The sequence below is a fragment of the Sparus aurata genome, chromosome 21 (assembly GCF_900880675.1).
Source record: "Sparus aurata chromosome 21, fSpaAur1.1, whole genome shotgun sequence".
In the NCBI taxonomy this organism is placed as follows: domain Eukaryota; kingdom Metazoa; phylum Chordata; class Actinopteri; order Spariformes; family Sparidae; genus Sparus; species Sparus aurata.
The window spans coordinates 408,837-428,449 of NC_044207.1; the positions used below are offsets into that span (position 1 = coordinate 408,837).

The window sequence follows — 19,613 nt, forward strand, 5'->3', positions numbered from 1 at the left end:
ATCATGCTGGTCTATGCTGATCTATGCTGGTTTGGTGCCGGTTTAGCTGGTGGACCAGCATGATGAAGCTGGTCTAAGATCAAGGTCCTATTAATTATGATGGCCCACCATCATAGTCTTGCTGGTTAAGTTGCTGATGAAGCTGGTGACCAGCATCCCATCACCAGCATACCAGCACCAAAACACACCATATGCTGGTCTATGCTGGTTTGTCAAGCAGGAAAGTGTGATCTAGAGGTGTATAAATCGTGACTCATCTGGATCTTTAACCCGGGCGTTAATATAACCAGTGAGTCGCGAATCTCTAGCATCATTAACTCAAATCACTTGAGTCCTACTATAATCAAATCTAAAATGATTAATAGCGTCACGCAGAGCCGTATACATAGCAAGCTCGTGGCCCACTATCCCTGTGTTGCTACCAGCTTGCTACGAGCTTGCTAGAAGCTACTAGCTACGAGAGTTTCCCGCATCGTCCTGCGGGCTAGCTCGTGAGCCTCGATGCTGGGAACACAGCCGACTCGTCATAGCACTAGCCCACGAGCTGCGATGCCAGAAACGCCGGGTACGTTCTGAATGGGTAGCAGACGAGCGAGTGACGTCTCTGGGTTAGACTTCCTCCAGTCAGCGTGAAAAGCACATCCAGTCCTAGTACAACAGAAGCCATTCTTCCACTTCTGAAATAACATAATGTTACACATGTTCTGTTCTGCAGGTAGCCTAGGCTACTGTAGGTTTGGTGTATTGATGTAGCATAATTAAATGAAATTAGGTTGATCGATCTCGATGCAAAATAAAATAATTTATATATAAATATTATATTTAAGTATTGTAAGTAGGCTATTATTATCTCTATTTGGGAACTGTATCCATTTACACCGTTCCTACCTCAGTACTCTATTATTTATTTATTTGTTTTATTTAGTTTCTCTTATTTTTCCAATCATGTATATAATGTTTTATTGCATTGTGTTTTTTACTACGTTAGTGGTTAAGAGACAATGGGCTAGAACTGAGTTTACATGGTGATTAGGAAATACTGACTGAAGTGACTCAAGTGACTCGCACAACCCGGTTCAATTTCGTGAGTGACTCATAATTACTCGAATCCGTAAAAGGAACCGTATTACCAGCTCTAGTGTGATCAGTGTGTTCAGTGATCAGTGTGGTGTGTGAGGAGTGGCTGGAAGGACAGACTGAGAACATACGAACAGAGAGCAGCCCACAGCACTAACCACATGCAGGTACATGTAAATATCCAGGCTGTATTTTGTAGTGTTATATCGAGTTGTGTCAAGTTACCCAAAGACCTGCACAGAAATACCGGAAGTGAATGGCTTTGCCTTTATTACCCTAGCGAAAAGAAGGTACTTAGAAGGTAATTTTTTTCCCATGTAGGTTCTTTTGTAGTGTGTATTATTTTATAAGATAGATATGCAAGGCAGTCTTGTGCTTTAGAGTATGTTTAAAGCGCCTTAGTTAATACTGCTTTTATTTTGAAAGATATAACCGGATGAGTCCTTGTCGGTGGCGTGCGCAGCAGGTTATCAGTCTTCGTCATTCGTCTTGATACTTGGACATACGGACAAGCTGCCGTCAGGTCAGTCACTAACTTGTGTTTAACAGTAAACTAACAGACTGAGGTGAGCTGGTACACTTCCATGTTGTTCCGGCTCTCCAGCAGCTGGTCTGAGCCCGTACACTGAAGCTGGGTAGGGTTTTTAAAAGTCAATCTTCTAGCTGAAGAATAAATGATGGCAGGTGTGTTCATGGTGTTGCTATGAACTGTTAGACAGATCTTGTGTTTGATGAGTGAACGGATACCGTTCAGATATGCTACCGGGTGTGGTCATGGTGCCCGGACCGTCCTCTCAGACCTGTGAGGTGTCCTGTAGACAATGGAGACAGAGTGTGGACACATGGGCCCTCATTTATCAAACGAACGTACGGCAGAAAACTGTTCGTACGACCATTTCCACGCAAACTTCGGCATTTATCAATTTGGACGTGAGCGGAAACTACGATCAGATCTCACGTCAGGTCTGAGCTCGTGTACGCAAATCTGAGTCTGTGGATTTGCGGTGCAGCAAAATCTGAGTCTGAAAATAACAAACCTCAGCTGTCATTAAGCATAAGCAGTCACATATTTAGAACAGATCAAAACGGATTCTTAAAACGAATAAAACAAAATTGAAAAAATTTAATAAAAAAAAAAGCCCACGCTTTTACTGATACCACTTTTTTGTAAAATAAAATATGACAACTAATTAACGGAATACCTAATAACGCCGCTGCCAAACCTGCTACAGAGCAGGAGCGGAGATTCAATAGTGCGCACACGCACACGGGTCACAGTGGAGCTGTTCGGGTTGCTGAAGGGCAGGTGGCTCCGTCTCGGACCAGCAGGGGGAGCGCTGCTGTATACCACAGAGAAAGTGTGCCATATTATTTTGGCCTGTTCAGTTTTGCATAACATGGCATTAGTGAACGGAGTGCCTTTGATGTGCCGGCACTGCCAGGATGCCGATCTCCATCTCGGAAAAGTTTCTCTTCTTGCCAGTGTTTCTTCTCTCCATGTTTGACCTCAGTGGACGAGGCCTCCGAACCAGGAATATTTAATTGCGTAACATGTTAATGACGATCAAATTTAGCCGCCGCATTTATCAAGACCCGATCATTCGTACGCTGGAATTGGTCAGATACGAATGTTTCATAAATCACACGTGTGTCCTGTCGTAAGACCAATTCTGCTCTCAGATATGCACCCGTTTCCACGCAAGATTGATAAATGAGGGCCATGGAGCCTACATGTCTCAGACTAGAGCTGTGGTCTCCCTAACAGGTGTTGGCCCACTCTCAGGCAGCAGCACATGAGCACATCTTGGAAGTCATTAGTTTCGTTGACTCGTTTAACAGGAAACTGCTGCTCTGAACTGTGTCACAACCACTGAGTGCAATACTCCTGTCGACACGGAGCTACTGTGATCTATGTCTCACAGGCTGAGACACGACAGGGACAGTTTACCTTAGGTTCATGATAGACACGTGTCCTCCTGCCTGTACTGCTATGAATGAACCCATGTAGATTGTTTCGGTGTGAGTTGTTGAATTTTGGAGAGCTCGGCCGTGGAGATCGCGCTAGATGACACAATGTCCCAGAGAAATTGAACTCAACAGCTGTGCCTCTTCCTATAGAGACCATAACCTGATCAGTCAGGATGACCCAGAAACCCTTTTGTGAGCAGTTTCATGGAGGAAATATGATCTTTCTACTGAATTACACCTGTTAACGGTATCAGTGCGCAGAGAGCCGTGTGGACGGACGAGAGGCTCGTGCTGTGACGGCAGGTAAACATTAATGGCTGAGCTGTCACCAGATAGCTCAGTGACCTAGCCTCTTGTCCGGGTGTACATTGTTGCTCCCTAATATTGAACACACATGTGTTTTCTCTAAGTTCTAGTACTAGTGCTCTGTATCAATCCGCATTGTGAGGTGCACAGATATGTCTGTCTTCTCTTCAGGTGTATTTCATATCAGTGCGCACTGATATCAAGCACGAAGCTACCTGTCGTCAGAGCTCAGCAGAGGAGCACAACATTAAAGTCCCCACATCCGGTGCCGTAAAGACGCTGACCTCTTGTACCCGCTGAGTAGGCTACCTACTGTATTATTGAGTGTTTGGTTCTAAAGCAGGTCAGGGACCCTCGAGACAAAGCTTATTTAATTGGTCTGTAGGCTCTGGATGTGAGAAGGTCTGAAAGCCTCTGCTCCAGGGACAGCAGAGTTCAGTGTGGTAGGCTTTGTGGAAGCACTGCATGTATACTGGTTTTCCTTCATGTGTAACTCATCAGCTGTGTCAGTGAATGATTTCCAGGAAAATATAGTAAATGCAGCAATTTTTATAATTTTTTGTCAAGACATAAAAGTAGATATATTCTACTGTTGGGAACTGTCTCTGCACAGCTTTAAAGATGAGTTCCGGAATGTTAGCTGGTCTGGAGAAACAGGAGCGGATGGAGGATGAAGAGGAGGAGGAGGAAGAAGAAGAAGAAGAAGAAGAGATTGTCAACCCGACAGAGGTGAAGATGAGTCAGATAGTGATGCCCTGTCACAGCAACCATAGACAGGAGCTTAGCGTGGGACAGCTGCTCAAATGGATAGACTCCACTGCCTGCCTCTCTGGTGAGGTGTGTGTGTGTGTGTGTGTGTGTGTGTAAGAGAGAAAGAGAGAGATTCAGTGATGAATTAGTCATGTGCTTTGTGTTGAAATGTTTTTCTTCATGTGTGAGTGTCCAGAAGATGTTGTAACCAGTGACTAACCAGAAAGGACATGACATTGTGTGTTTCATGTGGGCAGCTGAGAGACATGCTGCGTGTCCCTGTGTCACTGCTTCCATGGACGACATCCACTTTGAACACACCATCAGGTAACAGGAAGTGTATGTGATGTGGCATGCTGGTTATACTCTTTGTGTGTGTGTGTGTGTGTATATGTATGTATGTATGTATGTATGTATATATACTACTCACAATAAGTTAAGGATATTGTCATTTACATGAGTGCTTTTCCTATTTGGTCTGAATTTTAATGAAATAAGTAAAAGTTCCCTTTGATATTACTAATAATGAGAAGAAACACCATTTTCATTAGTTTAATATTTATTACCCCAAAAATTTAGACAATAACAAGGATAGCCCCAAATAACAAAAATTGACAATGTCAGTAGCGGTTGTTTCCACCATTTGCCGCAATGACAGCTTGACAGCGACGTCTCATGCTCCTCACTAGTCTCATGATGTTGTTCTGAGGCAATGCATTCCACTCCTCCACAAGTGCTACACGTAGTTCTGCCAGGTCACGTGGGGGTGGGATACGATCATCCAGTCTCTGCTTCAGCTGGTCCCAGACGTGCTCTATGGGGTTCAGGTCAGGGGACATTGCTGGCCATACCATATGAGGCACTCCGACTTCCTGAAGTCGAGCTGTGACATTTCTGGCACGATGTGGTGGAGCATTATCATCCATGAACAGAAAGTTGGGGGTGTGCTGGCGGAATTGGGGGATGATGATGGGTTCTATGATGTCTCTGAGGTAAGAACGTGCAGTGACTTTTTTTAAGCCAGGAAAGAGCAGAACTAGTGATGTTTGTAGGCGGGACAGGAGAATGGAGTGGTTGATGGTGTCGAAGGCTGCAGTGAGGTCAAGGAGGATCAGTATGTTGAGATGCCCAGAGTCTGCAGAGAGGAGGAGATCGTTTGTGATTTTCAGGACAGCGGTTTCGGTGCTGTGTTGTGGGCGGAAACCAGATTGGAATGGTTCGTACAGTTCATGAGAGCGGAGATGGGTTTTGATTTGTGCGGCGACCACGCGTTCCAGAATTTTTGACAGAAAAGGGAGGTTTGAAATGGGACGAAAATTTGAGATGGTGTCAGGATCCAGGGCGAGGATGTTGTCGCAGAGTTTGAGGAGTTTGTTGACGGTGGAAAATAGAGTCTTGGGGTTGTTGGAGCCAGAATGGATGAGCTGTGAGTAGTAGGTGGACCGGGCAGAATTGAGGGCATTTTTGTAATCTGAAAGGTGGTCTGTGTAGGCATGGAGATGAACTGTGAGAGTGGTTTTCTTGTATAGTCGCTCAAGCTGACGTTTACGGGTTTTCATTTGACGGAGTTCGGGAGTGTACCAGGGAGCTGTGTGAGTGAATGAGACAGTTTTAGTTTTTAGAGGAGCCAGGGACAATGTGTTGTTGTAGTATGAGACCAGGTCAGAGGGGCATGCAGTTGGAGGGGGTGTGGATGCAAACAGAGTATTGGCCAGGAAGTCAGAGAGAGCTGAGGGGTTGATGGACTTAATGTTACGGAAGGTTATGTTGCGTTTGAGCTTTGGGGGAGGGACGGGGGTGATAAAGTCCATGGTGATGGCCAGATGGTCCGAGATGTGGAGGTTGAGACTGGAGAGTTGGTGGAGAGTGAGACCGGCGGAGCAGACTAGGTCCAGAATGTGGCCGCGACAGTGGGTGGGGAAGTTGACATGCTGGGTGAGGTGAAAGGCAGTGAAGCAGTTCCAGGAGGTCTATTGCACTTTTGCAGTTTGGGTCATAAATGTGGAAGTTGAAGTCGCCGAGCAGAAGAATTGAGGGGGATATGGCGGATAGCTGAGTGACAAAGGTGGCGAGGTCAGAAAGGAAGGAGTGGTTTGGTTTGGGAGGACGGTAGATGATGGTGATGACCAGGGGAGTGGGACCAGGCAGTTTGAGGGCAACATGTTCGAAGGACTGAGCAGGAGGGATGGAGATTGTGGAGTGATTGAGATCCTGACCCACCAAACATCCTGGAAAGTGACGAAGTTAAGTTTTTCGCGTTAAATTACATAATTATACATAATCACATCAGTAAACAGGTCGCTGTCTGACTCTGTCACTCGCGGGGACGGAGGCTGTTTTCTGGGGGAAAGTTCCCTGAGGTCTCGGTCAGGAGGGCTGGTGGTCGCGGTGATTTATTTTCGTCACAAACACTCGGTGAGTTAAAGCTTTTTGCCGGTGACAGACGCTGTTTTTTGAGCAGAAATGTGAGGAAGAGTCGGGTGGACAGGAGGACAGGCGCTTCTCCACGTACAGCTGTGGTATTTGTTTTCCTCATAAGTGGCCAAAGACAGTTACAGTTACTACGTTACTGTTGTTCGGTCCTGTAACGTTTCTTTGTGGGACATTTCTCTGTATTTAGTTGAGTGAAGGACCTGTGCAGTTATCAGACTGCACAACCAACACGCCCCCGCTCTGTGCCTCCGGATTATCCGTTCACACTGGGACGGCTCACCAATAATGCGGCCCTGATGTTGTTGTTATAATAGCTAGTACTGCCGCTTAGCATGTAGCTACAGGCTGCGCATGTCATTGCAACGTTGCTCCGGAAATGCCCCCGGAAGTAATTGAAACTTCACAACTTTATTGTCCACTCAAAGCCAGAAAATAAACAGTGACATAATCGATTATGGCACGTTGCTGCATCGATGCTGAATCGTGCATGCCCTGCATTGCGATGCATCGCCGAATCGATTATTGTTGACACCACTAGTATATACACACAGTAATCACTGAATCTTCTTCATGTTTTTGTTCAGCGTGGGTCAGGTGGTGAACATCAAGGCAAAGGTCAACAGAGCCTTCAACACCAGCTTGGAGGTCAGAGATGGTTGCAGCATGTCATTCATGATTTACATTCAAGCATTTGTACAAACACAGAAGCACCTATCCATTCCTAACACCCAAAACACCTTAATATTTTAAATGAAAAAAGTAAAGTAAGACATTTCTTTTCTTTTTTATATTTCTGAAAACAACAAGACCTTTGTTCTTTTTGTTGGTGAGCTGTGTCCTCACATGAACCCTCATTTATGCTCACAGAGCTGGTGTGGCCAGCCTGTTCTGACTCCAGATGAATGATGATATGGTTCCATAACTTCTGTGTGTGTTCGTCATATGTTAGCAACTGTCTGCTAACATATTTACTATATGAACTTTAAAGGTGATGGTGCAGGTGGAAGTGCTTTAAAAGACCTCAGTGAGCTTTGGATTGAGCCAGTTACCAGCAGTGTTTGATACCGATTCAGCTGCTTCTTCTAATTTAAGAACATTAGTAAAGTCATGCTTTAGTGCACATTTATGCTTTGACCTGCGATTATCCCTAATATATTTCACCTCAGGTGGGCATACAGGTGAGCTGTGAGGACCTGTTCTCTGACCGTCACTGGAGGGTTTGCCACGCTTACGCCACCTTTGTTACCCAGCGCTCAAACACAGGAGAAAAGGTAAGGCTCATGTTTAATGGCAAACTAAATGATTTTGAGCTTTCGTGAATGTGATGTGATCGGTGGCAACTTGCTGCAGTACTCACTTGCACAGCTACATTGACTCGACTAGAACAGCGGTCCCCAACTATCTTTGCACCACGGACCACCCACCAATAAGGCATAATCAGTGGGATCCCTGTGCTTGTTTCACTGCAATGAGATGGTGATGGGAGACACCCAAAGTGTGATCTTTATGTCCAGTCTACTAACTTACTAAGGTAACATACTTTAAGGCCACCGTCATTTGCAGTCTCCAGCAGTTGTCCACTTGCTGTCCCAACAGCTCAAGTTAAGTATATCCAGTTCAGCTACTTAATCAGCCAACTTGAAGACAAGTCAAGTTGTCAACCTCCCTACATGTTGCTTCCTTTTTCTTGGCAGTCGTAGGCTCTTCTACCGTCTCATCATTGCGCCTTTTTCTTTTTCCTTTGCAAAGTAGCTCTCCGAAGGCCTTTTTTTTTCCACTCATTTAAGCTACTTTGAGGGCTCATTTTTTTTTTCGGGTATAACATGACTGAAACAGGTACGTGTCAAGCGCGCCAAGAGAAACAGACTGATATTATTAAAAGAGAATCAATTTTTCAAAATAAAACAACTTTCAGAGTATGATCGTCAATATAACGGAAATAAAGTAATGTATTTATTCTTTCTCTGCGACCTGGTACCAAATAACCCACGGACCGGTACCGGCCTTCAATACATAAATCTTATGAGCCTGGAAAGACATGCATCTGAAGTGCTTTATACTATACCCGGCAGTGCCCGTAGGAAATATGTATTCCTATAGAAACGTGGGAGGTTAAGTAGCTTTTTCATGGATGGCCAAATGAGGCTGTGTTTGAAGGTGGAACGTCAGGGATATAATTGGCCGTTTTTGACTACTTTTCATTTTACCAATATGTTTCACCTTAAAAACTATTTACCTTGCCTTGTTTGGTGTCATTATTTTCAGCACAGCCTCACATGTGTGACTGTACAGTTATTGTTTCATTTTGACATATTATATTAACACTATGGACCTAAAATCACAAAAAAACATAAAATCAGAGTAGGAAAAAGTTTGATTTTTTACTGTGAAAACCACAAATATGTTTAACGAACCATTTTTATTATTTATAATGTAAATATAAATTGTCGTTTGCTAAATTTGTGCATAGGTTTTTGAAATTTGAAAAGTTTTATATGTAACTATTTACATTTAAATGCAGGCGATGGCTCAGGCTCAGGTCTCCCTCAGCTGCACTGCCTGCTCCACATTCAGCTTCTCCTCATTGTTTTGACTCACAAAACAAAAAAAACAACTCCACTACACACTACACCAAACTAGAGCTGTTCCAAACGATTATTTTTAAAATGATTAATCTAGCAGTTATTTTTTTCGATTAGTTGACTAATCTAACGATTAATTTAATGTTACATGACCAAACAAAAGTAACGTAGTAACTGTAACTGTCGTTGGTAACTTATATGAGGAAAAAAATACCGCAGTTGTAGGCGGAGCAGCGTCTGTCCTCCCGCCTGTCCTACCGACTCCTCGTCACATTTCTGCCCGAAAACCAGCGTCTGTCACCGGCAAAAACCTTTAACTCACTCAAGTGGTTGTGTTGATAGAAATCACCGTGATGGTCAGCCCTCCAGACCGAGACTTCAGTGAACTTTCCCCCAGAAAACAGCCTCCGTCTCCGCAAGTGACAGAGTCACGCGGCGACCTGTTTACTGATGGCGATTATGTAATAATGTAATTTAGCGCGAAAAACGTAACTCTTTCACCTTCCAGGATGTTTAGGGGGCTGGGTTCTCAATCACCACACATTATAAACGGTCCACGGGTTCAGAGTGACAGGGGGGGACACCTGGGAAACACCCTGACGTCATCATCATGATGTCTACCGTCACGTCTCTTTAGGAGCGGCAGCGCAGCTTTCTGTGTGAATTACACGCCGTTGCGGCGTTAATGCATCGTCTCTGTGTGAGAGGGGCTATTCTCAGCCTCCGCAGGTACTACCACTTCCTGTTTGGGACGACATGTCGACGAATTTATGTCGTTGATTACGTTGACGCGTTGTCCCAGCCCTACACCAAACACTACATAACACACTAACTATACACTCCAAACACGCTATATGTCACAAATCTCTAAACTCGCTGTCTCTATCACCGTCACTGCTGCTGTCACTCTTCCGCCTGTTCCTCAGCAACCAAATCATGTGTTTTGTCATATAATTTTGTGATTGGTCGGTGTGGTGCCTTTTCCACCAATAGGAATGTGTTTTTTTGCTTGCAAACACTTCCTGCTTGCGGACACTTTCATGACAAAAGCCCGTTTTACCGTTTCTTCCTGCACCAGACACAAAGCAAACGTGACGGCAATGTTTGCGAAAAAGCGTGGCGGACATTATTTATCGAAAATCCGGTTTTGGAAGCGCTGGTGCGTCCGTCGTCTCAGGAGGTGGGCCATGGGGGTGGGCTGGCAGCTAGCTACACACGAACATCCACAGATTCTGATTCCAGTTTGTTTTCCCCGCGTATCCAGATCTCCTCAGACCGGAACAGACTCGGTCCGGACTCGTTCATTTTCATTAATCCACAACAGTCAGTTTAGATGCACAGAACTGGACTGAACCACTGGCAAAATCCTGGTCCAGCTCCGACTTAAAGTGTCATGCCATGTGCTTAGCCCTGCTTTGCTAGGCTTTGTGCTATCTAGGCCCAGGTCAATGTTACCAGTCTTTGAAGAAAAGGTGCTGGTGGTTCCTTGGCTGATGAGCCGAGCAGAAGAAGGTTGTAATCCCAATGTTGAACAGTGCTGTTCTTGCTGTGCTAAATCCGATGAAAGAGGCTATACGGAGGAAACTGGTCGCTCCTTTCTTTTGCAGGGATAGCTTGCTTCGTGTTCCTTGGATTGTGGAGTTAGCTAGCAAGCTTTGTTTCACAGCTGCTGGTGCTAACTGAGCTGGAATACTAGCAGGACCATGCAGATAACACTAACCCTTCAAACTAAATTACTGAAAACAAAACACGATGCAAACGAATAGAAAACATATTTCTGTGTTGCAATTGAATAGTGTGTGTGTGTGTGTGTGTGTGTGTGTGTGTGTGTGATGATTTTTCACAATGAGTAGACACATCTACTGAATTCACCTCACAGGTGACCTTGAAGGCCATTCTGCCTCAGTCTCAGAAGGAGCAGGTTGAATATAGCCTGGCAGCTGAGAGACGGCGAGTCAGGATGGTACATGATGACATCATCAAAGATCTGCTCTCCAATGGGTCCATTCAGCAAGGTACGTCTGATGCACACTGCTGCATAACAGCCGGATAAAGCAGATAGTGTAGGTTGAGTGTGGAGATTTGATGGATGTTTGAACTTGCTGCTGAATGAGAGCGAAGGACTGAAGCTTCAAACACAGTGATGAAATATAAATTACATACTATGATTGACAGATTGTGTCAGTGAAAACAGTGGGCCTGTGACATTCCTTTAATGATTAAAAACACATCATTACAACACTGCTGTGCTCCTAATTATCATGAACACACACACTGTTGTTAATATTGATTCATAGTAGTGTTGAGTCAATATTAACTACATTGTGCATAGTTAAGACACCAGCTGATGACAAATACTCATTAGGACACCATATGTGAATTGATGTGCTATTACTTCCTGTTTGCTGCTAATGAAACAATATATTTGGGAGAGGATTTGAAAGATTTACAGTACACCTTCAGTAGGAACCTGTCGACCGTATCCACATGACAGCCATTTTCTTCAGACATCGCTTTCAAACGTCACACTGCTGTGTTCCAGGATGTATGTCGTAATACTGCAGGGAATCTAAAAAAATCGCTATTTCACAGCTTCATTATTAATCAGCACCTAAGAAGACAGGGGACATGGAACCATACTTCAAGATAAACAACATATTTAAGAAACAATTACCTTCTGTCAGACAACAACTAGCATTGGCATTCAGCCACTTCCTTGCTAACATTACTGTTTGATAGGAAACATTTATTTAACCCTGGAAATAAAACCTACTGGATGTAATATTGGATAGGAAGTGGCTGGATGCTAATGTTATCTAATGGGTTACCAGATGTGTTGTGTTACCTTGAACCATGCCCTGATCTCTCTCCATTTCTTAACTCCATTGTGTACCTATTTGCTAATCAGTCAAGAAGACATGTTGAAATCATAACGCTGTGTCGATTGACGTTTGAGCTTCTCCACCTGAGAAATTGTTTGTTTGGGTCTTTTCATATGAATGTGGAAAATATATAGAATATCACCAACCATGTCCATCAATGTCAGACTTTTGTTTGTATGTCAGCCGACAGCTCTACAGTTGATGATGCAATGGCAGCAGAGAGGACCAGGGTGGAGAGTGTTGAGCTGGTTCTACCTCCACACACTAACCATCAGGTTATTTCTCTCTGTCTATCTGCCTCTCTGTCCATTTAATTGCTGTCAATCAGCAATTATTTATGATTTGATTATATTTGCCAGTGAGTGCTCTTTTTGTATTATTCTTAGAATGTTTGTATAATATTACAATTTTTTGTCATACTCACTTAAGTTACACATTTTGGTCATTATAGTATAGACTGTATGGTCATATCTGTTTGTGTACACGCCAGGTGAATACGTTCGGGGGACAGATCATGGCCTGGATGGTGAATGTAGCTACAATTGCTGCCAGGTACCATCACACACAGAGGCTTCTCAGACATATGGCTTCATTCTTTGCTACGTATCATTGAAAAGTGACTTTCCTTTGGCTGCCGACTGGTTGAAGACGAAGAGACACACACACACACACACACAGTATCTCTGTAATGTGTGCCTGTCTGTGTGCAGTCGTCTGTGTCAGGCTCATCCGACTCTACGGACCATCGACATGTTCACCTTCAGAGGACCTTCTCAGATTGGAGACAGGCTGCTGCTCAGGGCTATAGTCAACAATGCCTTCAAGAACAGGTTTCAGTGCATCCATAATCAGAGAAGATAAAGATACAGAAGATAAGATCAGATAAGATCCAACCTGACTCGTCTACAAGGAGGAACCAGGTCATGATAATATTTGATGTGTGTCCTCAGCATTGAGGTGGGGGTGCGTGCAGAGGCCTACCAGGAGGAGGGGCCTAACCGACACATTAACTCTGCCTTCATGATCTTTGAGGTGCTTGACAACCATGGGAAGCTATGTACGTTACCACGGATACGACCAGAACCCCTGGTGAGTTTATGGAGTTAATATGTCTAGAAAAAAAGCTATCCAGTGTTTAAAAGCTGAAACACTGGATTGCTACATTTGAAGGTTATGAACTCCTTATTAGCTTGCTGAGTATGTGTTCAGACATGGCAATACTCAGGCAAGGTAAATAAAATATAATGCATGATTAGATAAATAATTATAAAGTAATTTGAAACAGTGGGAGGAGGTGCAGTCAGTGTTTTGTAATACTCAGAAACTGACAAGCTGTTGGTCCTGGTACCACAGTCACTGATGAAAGACGGAAATGTTAGTACCACCCAAAGAAGCTACAATATACTGTACATGGCTAATCATTTCCGAGCTGTTATGAATTGCACTCATATTCACTTGTACTTTGCCCCTAATTACCTCACACAAAGGTTTTCCAAGGCTGCCATTGAAGCGATCTGGAGGCCTGACCGAGCAGAGATCAGAGCTGTAAACTCAGCGTGACTCAACATGTAGAAAGAATGTTGGAGGGAAAATGTTTCCACTCATAAACCCTCATAAACCTGAACAGCTTCACTGGGTGGTAAATCCCTTGGATTGCTTTATATCGGTGTCTCTCAACAGAGGCAATTGGAAACCAATGGGCAAAGCAATACTTTCTTGGTGGGTGTTTACACCTGAAATTCACAAGAGGATGAGTTGATTGCTACTATTTGCAAGAATGTGGTCTGCACCATTTATAATGTTTACACCAATACGTGGAGAGGAGAGGGTGAATAGCTTCACCACTTTACTAAGGTGTTTCTGACAGTTGTCTGCAGCACAGCCTCATGCTGCCTTCACTGGAATGGGATGTCACACTATCATCTATAAAATTTTGAATTGTGTTTAATTCCATTCATTTTTCCTTGTAATAAACTGAATGTCGTGTTATCGCGGTGGCTACAAAGTGAAAGTGAAATATTCTTTTTTTTTTTTTTTTTTTTTTATTGGTGAAATTAGGTGAAAGACAAGGTGACATGGGGGACAAGTACATCACACAACGAGGATCAACAAATACAGATAGTGGACATACAGTACAGATAACAACAAAAATCAAGATAGAGTTATTATGATATGTATAGAGGTAATATAGGTGTGCGCATGTGTGTGTGTGTGTGTGCGCGTGTCTGTGTGTGAGTGAGTGTGCATGCGTGCAAGTGGCTGAGAGGCAGATAGTATGGTATTATAAACATATGTAGGTATAGATAGATGATACAATAAAAATAAGTAAGTAAATAAAGTATCAATAAGAAAAGAGAAGGAGGAAAGTAAAATTGAAGGAACAAAAAAAATTAGATAAATAAGTTAAATAAGTAGTAATAGTATGCAACATGATATGAGATATATTGACATAGTACAGTGTCATATAATTTAACCTTATATAATGTAATTAGATAATTTGAGATAAGATAAGACAGTATAATGTAATATGAGATATTATAATAAGAAATGCAGTATATTATAACCTAATATAGTCTGAAGAGATATTGTGAGGTATGATAATGTAATACAGGGCAAATTTGTAATGTAATATATCATGCTGTAATACAGGATAATAACATAATATATATGTGAACATAACATATGTGAACACAACCTAATGCAAGCAATATATCATGACAATGACTATCATAAGATTAATTGTTGGGATGATAATAAATAAATTATATTATGTCGATGATTATATATTACAGTGAGGGGTGAAGTTGGACCGGGGGATCAGGAAGGCAAGCGAAGGGGCCCCCTAGCCGGCTCCCAGTAGCCCAGTTGGTAGCCCCAGCGGGAGACAAGTGAGGGGGTAGTGAAAAGGCCCCCCACCCCCTTTTCTGTATCGTCTTATCTGTTGTTGTTGTTGTCGTTGTTGCTGTTCTTTTTGTTTATTGATTGATTGATTTATTTGTTTAGATTGTACCTTGGGCCGCTGCCGAACCCAAAGGTAGCTGCTGACCCGTTGCAAATCTAAACTCCTTTGCCAATTCCTGGTCTGGGCAACTTCCAGACCCTTGGGAGGAAGTCTGCCCGCTGAGGAGTGGGTTGTTTGTTTGTTTTGTTTGATTATTTGTTTTGAAAGAGAGGGGATGTGAGGTAGGACCCAACCACCCAGCCCCACCCGCCCTCACCGAGGTACTGCCCTGCCCCAAGAGAACCAGACATGAAGCCCCCGCCCATGCCCACCTTCAACCAATCCAGTCCAGCCCTGCCCTTTCTCTTTAATTTATCATACAAATGTCATTGTCATGATTATTGTAAAAAATAAATAAATAAATAAATAAATAAACTAATAATAATAATAATAATCATAATAATCATAATCATCATAATCATCATAATCATAATAATAATAATAAATAAGTAAATAAAGCAAACAAAAAATAATTGAAGAGATATGATATATATGACATGGTAATAATAGCAATGATAGTACTGTCAGTAATAACAATCATAATATTCAGTCAGTAATATTAATAAACACAATCAACAAAGTGAGCATAATATTAGTAATAGTTAGCACAGTCATATTCATGTTAATAATGAAAATATTGACAATATAGTAATAATAATAGAATTAATAGTAGAGGAAGAGCAAAAGAGATTTATGGCATACACGGATAAATAGTAGTGTTTGTGTGTGTGTTTGTGTGTGTGTGTGTGTGTTTGTGTGAATTTGTGATGTGTTTTGAGGTGTCAGGAATGTGTGCGGTACTGATGCAGCTATAGGCCCATCAAGGAGAGGAATGGGGACCATCTGTCTGTAAAAGCTGTTATTTTGTTGTTATTGTAAGCAGTGATTTTTTTACATAGAGATGTGTTCCAAGAGAAGATTGATCCAGTGATTGATGTTGAATGAGTTTTTTGATTTCCAATTTATGAGAATTGTAAGCCACCTGGACAATGGAATGGTTGGGGTAAGGTTGGTAACCACTGCTGTGTAGCATCATAGGAGGCCACTAGAATTGCATATTGTCACTGTCATCCACAGCTGTCAATAACTTGTTAACTTGACCCATAGTGAAGGCTATAAGTCAGGATATCACGGCATCTGCAGTATTGTCTTAATGACTTGCCTGGTTAAGTTAAACAAAATAAATGAAACACATTTTTAACATTCTATTTTACTAGTGCAGTGCCCGTAAGAAATATGTGTTCCTATAAAAAAGTGGGAGGTTAAGTAGCTTTTTCATGGATGGACAAATGAGGCTGTGTTTGAAGGTGGGACGTCAGGGATATTTAGGTTTGTTGTGAAATCCGATATTCCAGGGTATAATTGGCCGTTTTTGACTATTTTTGATTTTGCCATTATATTTCACCTTAAAAACTATTTACTTGGTGTCATTATTTTCAGTACAACCTCACATGTGTGACTGTACAGTTATTTTTTTATTTTGACATACTGTATTAACACAATGGACCTAAAATCACAAAAAAATCATAAAATCAGAGTAGAAAAAGTTACTAGTTACAGTCCCCCGAACGTATTCAGTAAAAGATTTTTTTACTGTGAAAACCACAAATATGTTTAACAAACCATTTTTTTTTTTACTTATAATGCAAATATAAATTGTTGTTTGTTAAATGTGTGCATACATTTAAAAAATTTACAAAGTTATATGTAACTATTTACATTTAAATGCAGGCAATGCTCAGGTCTGCCTGAGCTCCTTCCAGCTGAATGAAGAGCTGCACTGCCTGCTCCACATTCAGCAGTCCCCTCATTGTTTTGACTCATTAAACAAAAAAAACCGACTCCACTACACACTAAACACACTACACCAAACACTACATAACCCACTAACTACACACTCCAAACACGCTAAATGTCACAAATCTCTCAACTCTCAATATCGCTGTCCGACCGTCGTTGCCTGTCAATCATCCGCCTAGGTCCCTCCCACAACTTCCTGTTCCTCAACAACCAAACTTGCTGCTTGGACACTGTCGTGACAAAAGCCCGTTTTTACCGTTTCTTCCTGCACCAGACACAAAGCAAACGTGACGGCAATGTTCGCGAAAAAGCGTGGCGGACATTATTTACCCTAAGTCCGGTTTTGGACGTGCCGATGCGTCCGGTCCGTCGCCTCGGGAGGTGGGCCGTGTAGCTAGCGGTTAGCAGCCTCCTCAGACCCAAACAGACTCGGTCCGGACTCTTTTAGTGTCATTAATCCACAACAGTCAGTTTAGATGCACAGAACAGAACGGGACCGAACCGCTGGCAAAATCCCGGTCCAGCTCGCGCTGCTGCAGGTATAAATCTGTGTGTAAATCATCACACACACACACACACACACATACACACACAGACAGAGATTCCTTGCTTTTATAGAGAGATATCTATCTTGTAGGACTTTATGGAAGTACAAATCTTAATTAGAATCAAAAATACTTTATTGATCCCTGAGGGGAAATATTTCATGCTTCTATTTCATGATAAGAGCAATGTCTTGAAATGCTCCATGTAGCACCTTTTGAATGAAATGTGATTTACCTGAACTGCTCAGACAGACAGAAAGACAGACAGCCAGACAGACAGATGATGTGAGGTCTTTTTTTCACCTACAGGAAGGAGAGAGGCGCTTTCAAGAAGCCATAGCCAGGAAGAAGATCCGATTGGACAGGTAAGCTGTCTGTCTGTTTGTGTGAAGAGCACATACCTCCTCAGCTCTTCAGTTTGTTTGATATCTTAAGTATATTTTGACTAAAACTAAGATGGATGGAACATTTGGGGACGTGCTCAGTATGCCCCACAGCCATCTGCATAGTGTTAAAATGGGTATCACCTCACCCCTCATGCTAAAAACATGCATGAAACATACAAATACTTCTTTTTTCTTTTCTGGGTTAAGAAAAACAACTAGGTTTGGATAGATTGCTCTATCACACAGTTCTGACTGTATGTTCACACTGTCCAGGGTAAAGACACAATCAAGATAAAAGCTTGTTTCCTTGTGATCCTTGTTTATAGACCAGTAGTCATGATCAGTATTTATGCAGTGCAGTGTTGTTGGTAACCCATACCTTTTAATGTCATGGTGCTGTTTTGTTCACATAACAGTATCACACTAGATTCTTCTAATTGCTCTCCTTTGTTGTTACAGAAAATACATTATTTCCTGCAAGCAGACCGAGGTCCCTCTGTCCGTCCCCTGGGACCCCAGAAACCAGGTGAGGAAGGACTTCAGGAGTCAGTCAGGTCAGGTGGGGATAGAATGTTAGTCACACCTCAGTTTGGTCCAAATGGTCACATAAAAATCATTTAATGGATGTTTCCCCACAGTAGGCCCAACAGTCCCTTTTAATTCAGTCCAGTCTAATCCAGTGTATCACTCTAAAATCTAAACTACCCATAACTGCTTAACCATAACTTAATCTCTCCAGATCTCAGATCTGCATCAAACTATTCTCACTCACAGACACCAGCAGCCTGAATACACCTGATGTCTTTCATCAACATCCAGGTGTTATTACCTGAGATATGAGTGGAAACGTGCTCCGGCTTCTTTGGGCTTTCTTTGTGAAGAGGAAGGAGACATTGTCATGACGGTGCTAAACAAGTAAAGAGGAGAGCAAGGACTGAAGCTCCTCCATGATGTTCTATGAGACGTTTTGTGGTTACACCCACAGACGGGGTTCACGTGTATCTGTGTTGTGAACTGTAGTTGTGTGTGTCGTCGAACCGGTTAAATAAAGCCACCGAGGTCAAAAGCGTGGCTCCATTTTAGCAAGATTGATGCCAATCTTGCGCGATGCAATATATGCAAAAAAGTCATTGATGCTAAAGCACCTGACCGTGCACAGAACCAATTTAAGAGCAGAAAGTTGCTCCGTGTTTGACTGCAAGAAGAGCGGACGGCAGCTATCCTCCTCTCAGCATTTAAGTCTGCCTGTGGACGTTACAGAGTCCGAGCGGCCTGATTCAAAATCTCCAGCACCATACTCTGGTGTGTAACGCTAACTTAAGATATTAGTGAGCAGCTTTATTTTATGGCTATGTAGCTAGCTAAATCAAAAGCTAACTAGAGATTGACAGCAATAGGTAAAGATTAGCTTGTAAAGATGTGCTCATGAGTTGGGTCGGCTGGTTAAACAGCTCACCTAACGTTCGCTGTTATGTTTATCTTCTCCTCCTCACAGTAGACAAAATCAGCTTGTCTGTGTCCTGAGAAAGCAGACATGTTGATTTTTCTGAAGAAAAACTGCTAAGTGAAAAGGTCCTCAGTATGTAGCAGTGAGCATTAGATATTGACTTGTCACTTGTTTGCAAGTGTTCTTTTGCACTGGGAATTATTTGTTGTTTATTTTTCTGTAAAAAAAAAAACTGCTTGGAGTGGAAAAATACCAAAGCTGAAAAGTAAAACTCAAGATTTGAACTGTAATGTGTTATGTAATTTTCTTTTTGTTAGAATTGATATTATAGGGGGGGCGCTAGCGAGCAAGCTATGGAGTAGACGCATCCGACCAGGCTCTGCAGAACTTTTAGTTCAAAGTTTGTTAAGAAGGCACCTTTCGATAAAACACACTT

At 42.5% G+C, this 19,613-nt stretch overlaps 1 protein-coding gene across 4 annotated transcripts in view; it reads left to right on the top strand.

Annotated features, from left to right (window-relative positions):
• Nucleotides 1-434: 434 nt before the first annotated feature.
• Nucleotides 435-19,613, top strand: part of LOC115572993 (acyl-coenzyme A thioesterase 11-like) — a 39,144-nt gene continuing 19,965 nt past the window's right edge. The window contains exons 1-13 of one of the 4 annotated variants that reach the window (XM_030403551.1): nucleotides 437-1,244; nucleotides 1,504-1,600; nucleotides 3,965-4,183; nucleotides 4,359-4,428; nucleotides 7,119-7,179; nucleotides 7,701-7,805; nucleotides 10,996-11,131; nucleotides 12,182-12,273; nucleotides 12,489-12,550; nucleotides 12,709-12,828; nucleotides 12,949-13,087; nucleotides 17,654-17,709; nucleotides 18,190-18,289. In XM_030403551.1, the coding sequence (XP_030259411.1) occupies nucleotides 3,973-4,183; nucleotides 4,359-4,428; nucleotides 7,119-7,179; nucleotides 7,701-7,805; nucleotides 10,996-11,131; nucleotides 12,182-12,273; nucleotides 12,489-12,550; nucleotides 12,709-12,828; nucleotides 12,949-13,087; nucleotides 17,654-17,709; nucleotides 18,190-18,289 (1,152 nt within the window). In that variant the 5' untranslated portion in view covers nucleotides 437-1,244; nucleotides 1,504-1,600; nucleotides 3,965-3,972. Of the gene's footprint in view, nucleotides 1,601-3,964; nucleotides 4,184-4,358; nucleotides 4,429-7,118; nucleotides 7,180-7,700; nucleotides 7,806-10,995; nucleotides 11,132-12,181; nucleotides 12,274-12,488; nucleotides 12,551-12,708; nucleotides 12,829-12,948; nucleotides 13,088-17,653; nucleotides 17,710-18,189; nucleotides 18,290-19,613 lie in introns of all 4 variants that reach the window. The other 3 variants (XM_030403552.1, XM_030403554.1, XM_030403553.1) reach the window with 3 other exon arrangements.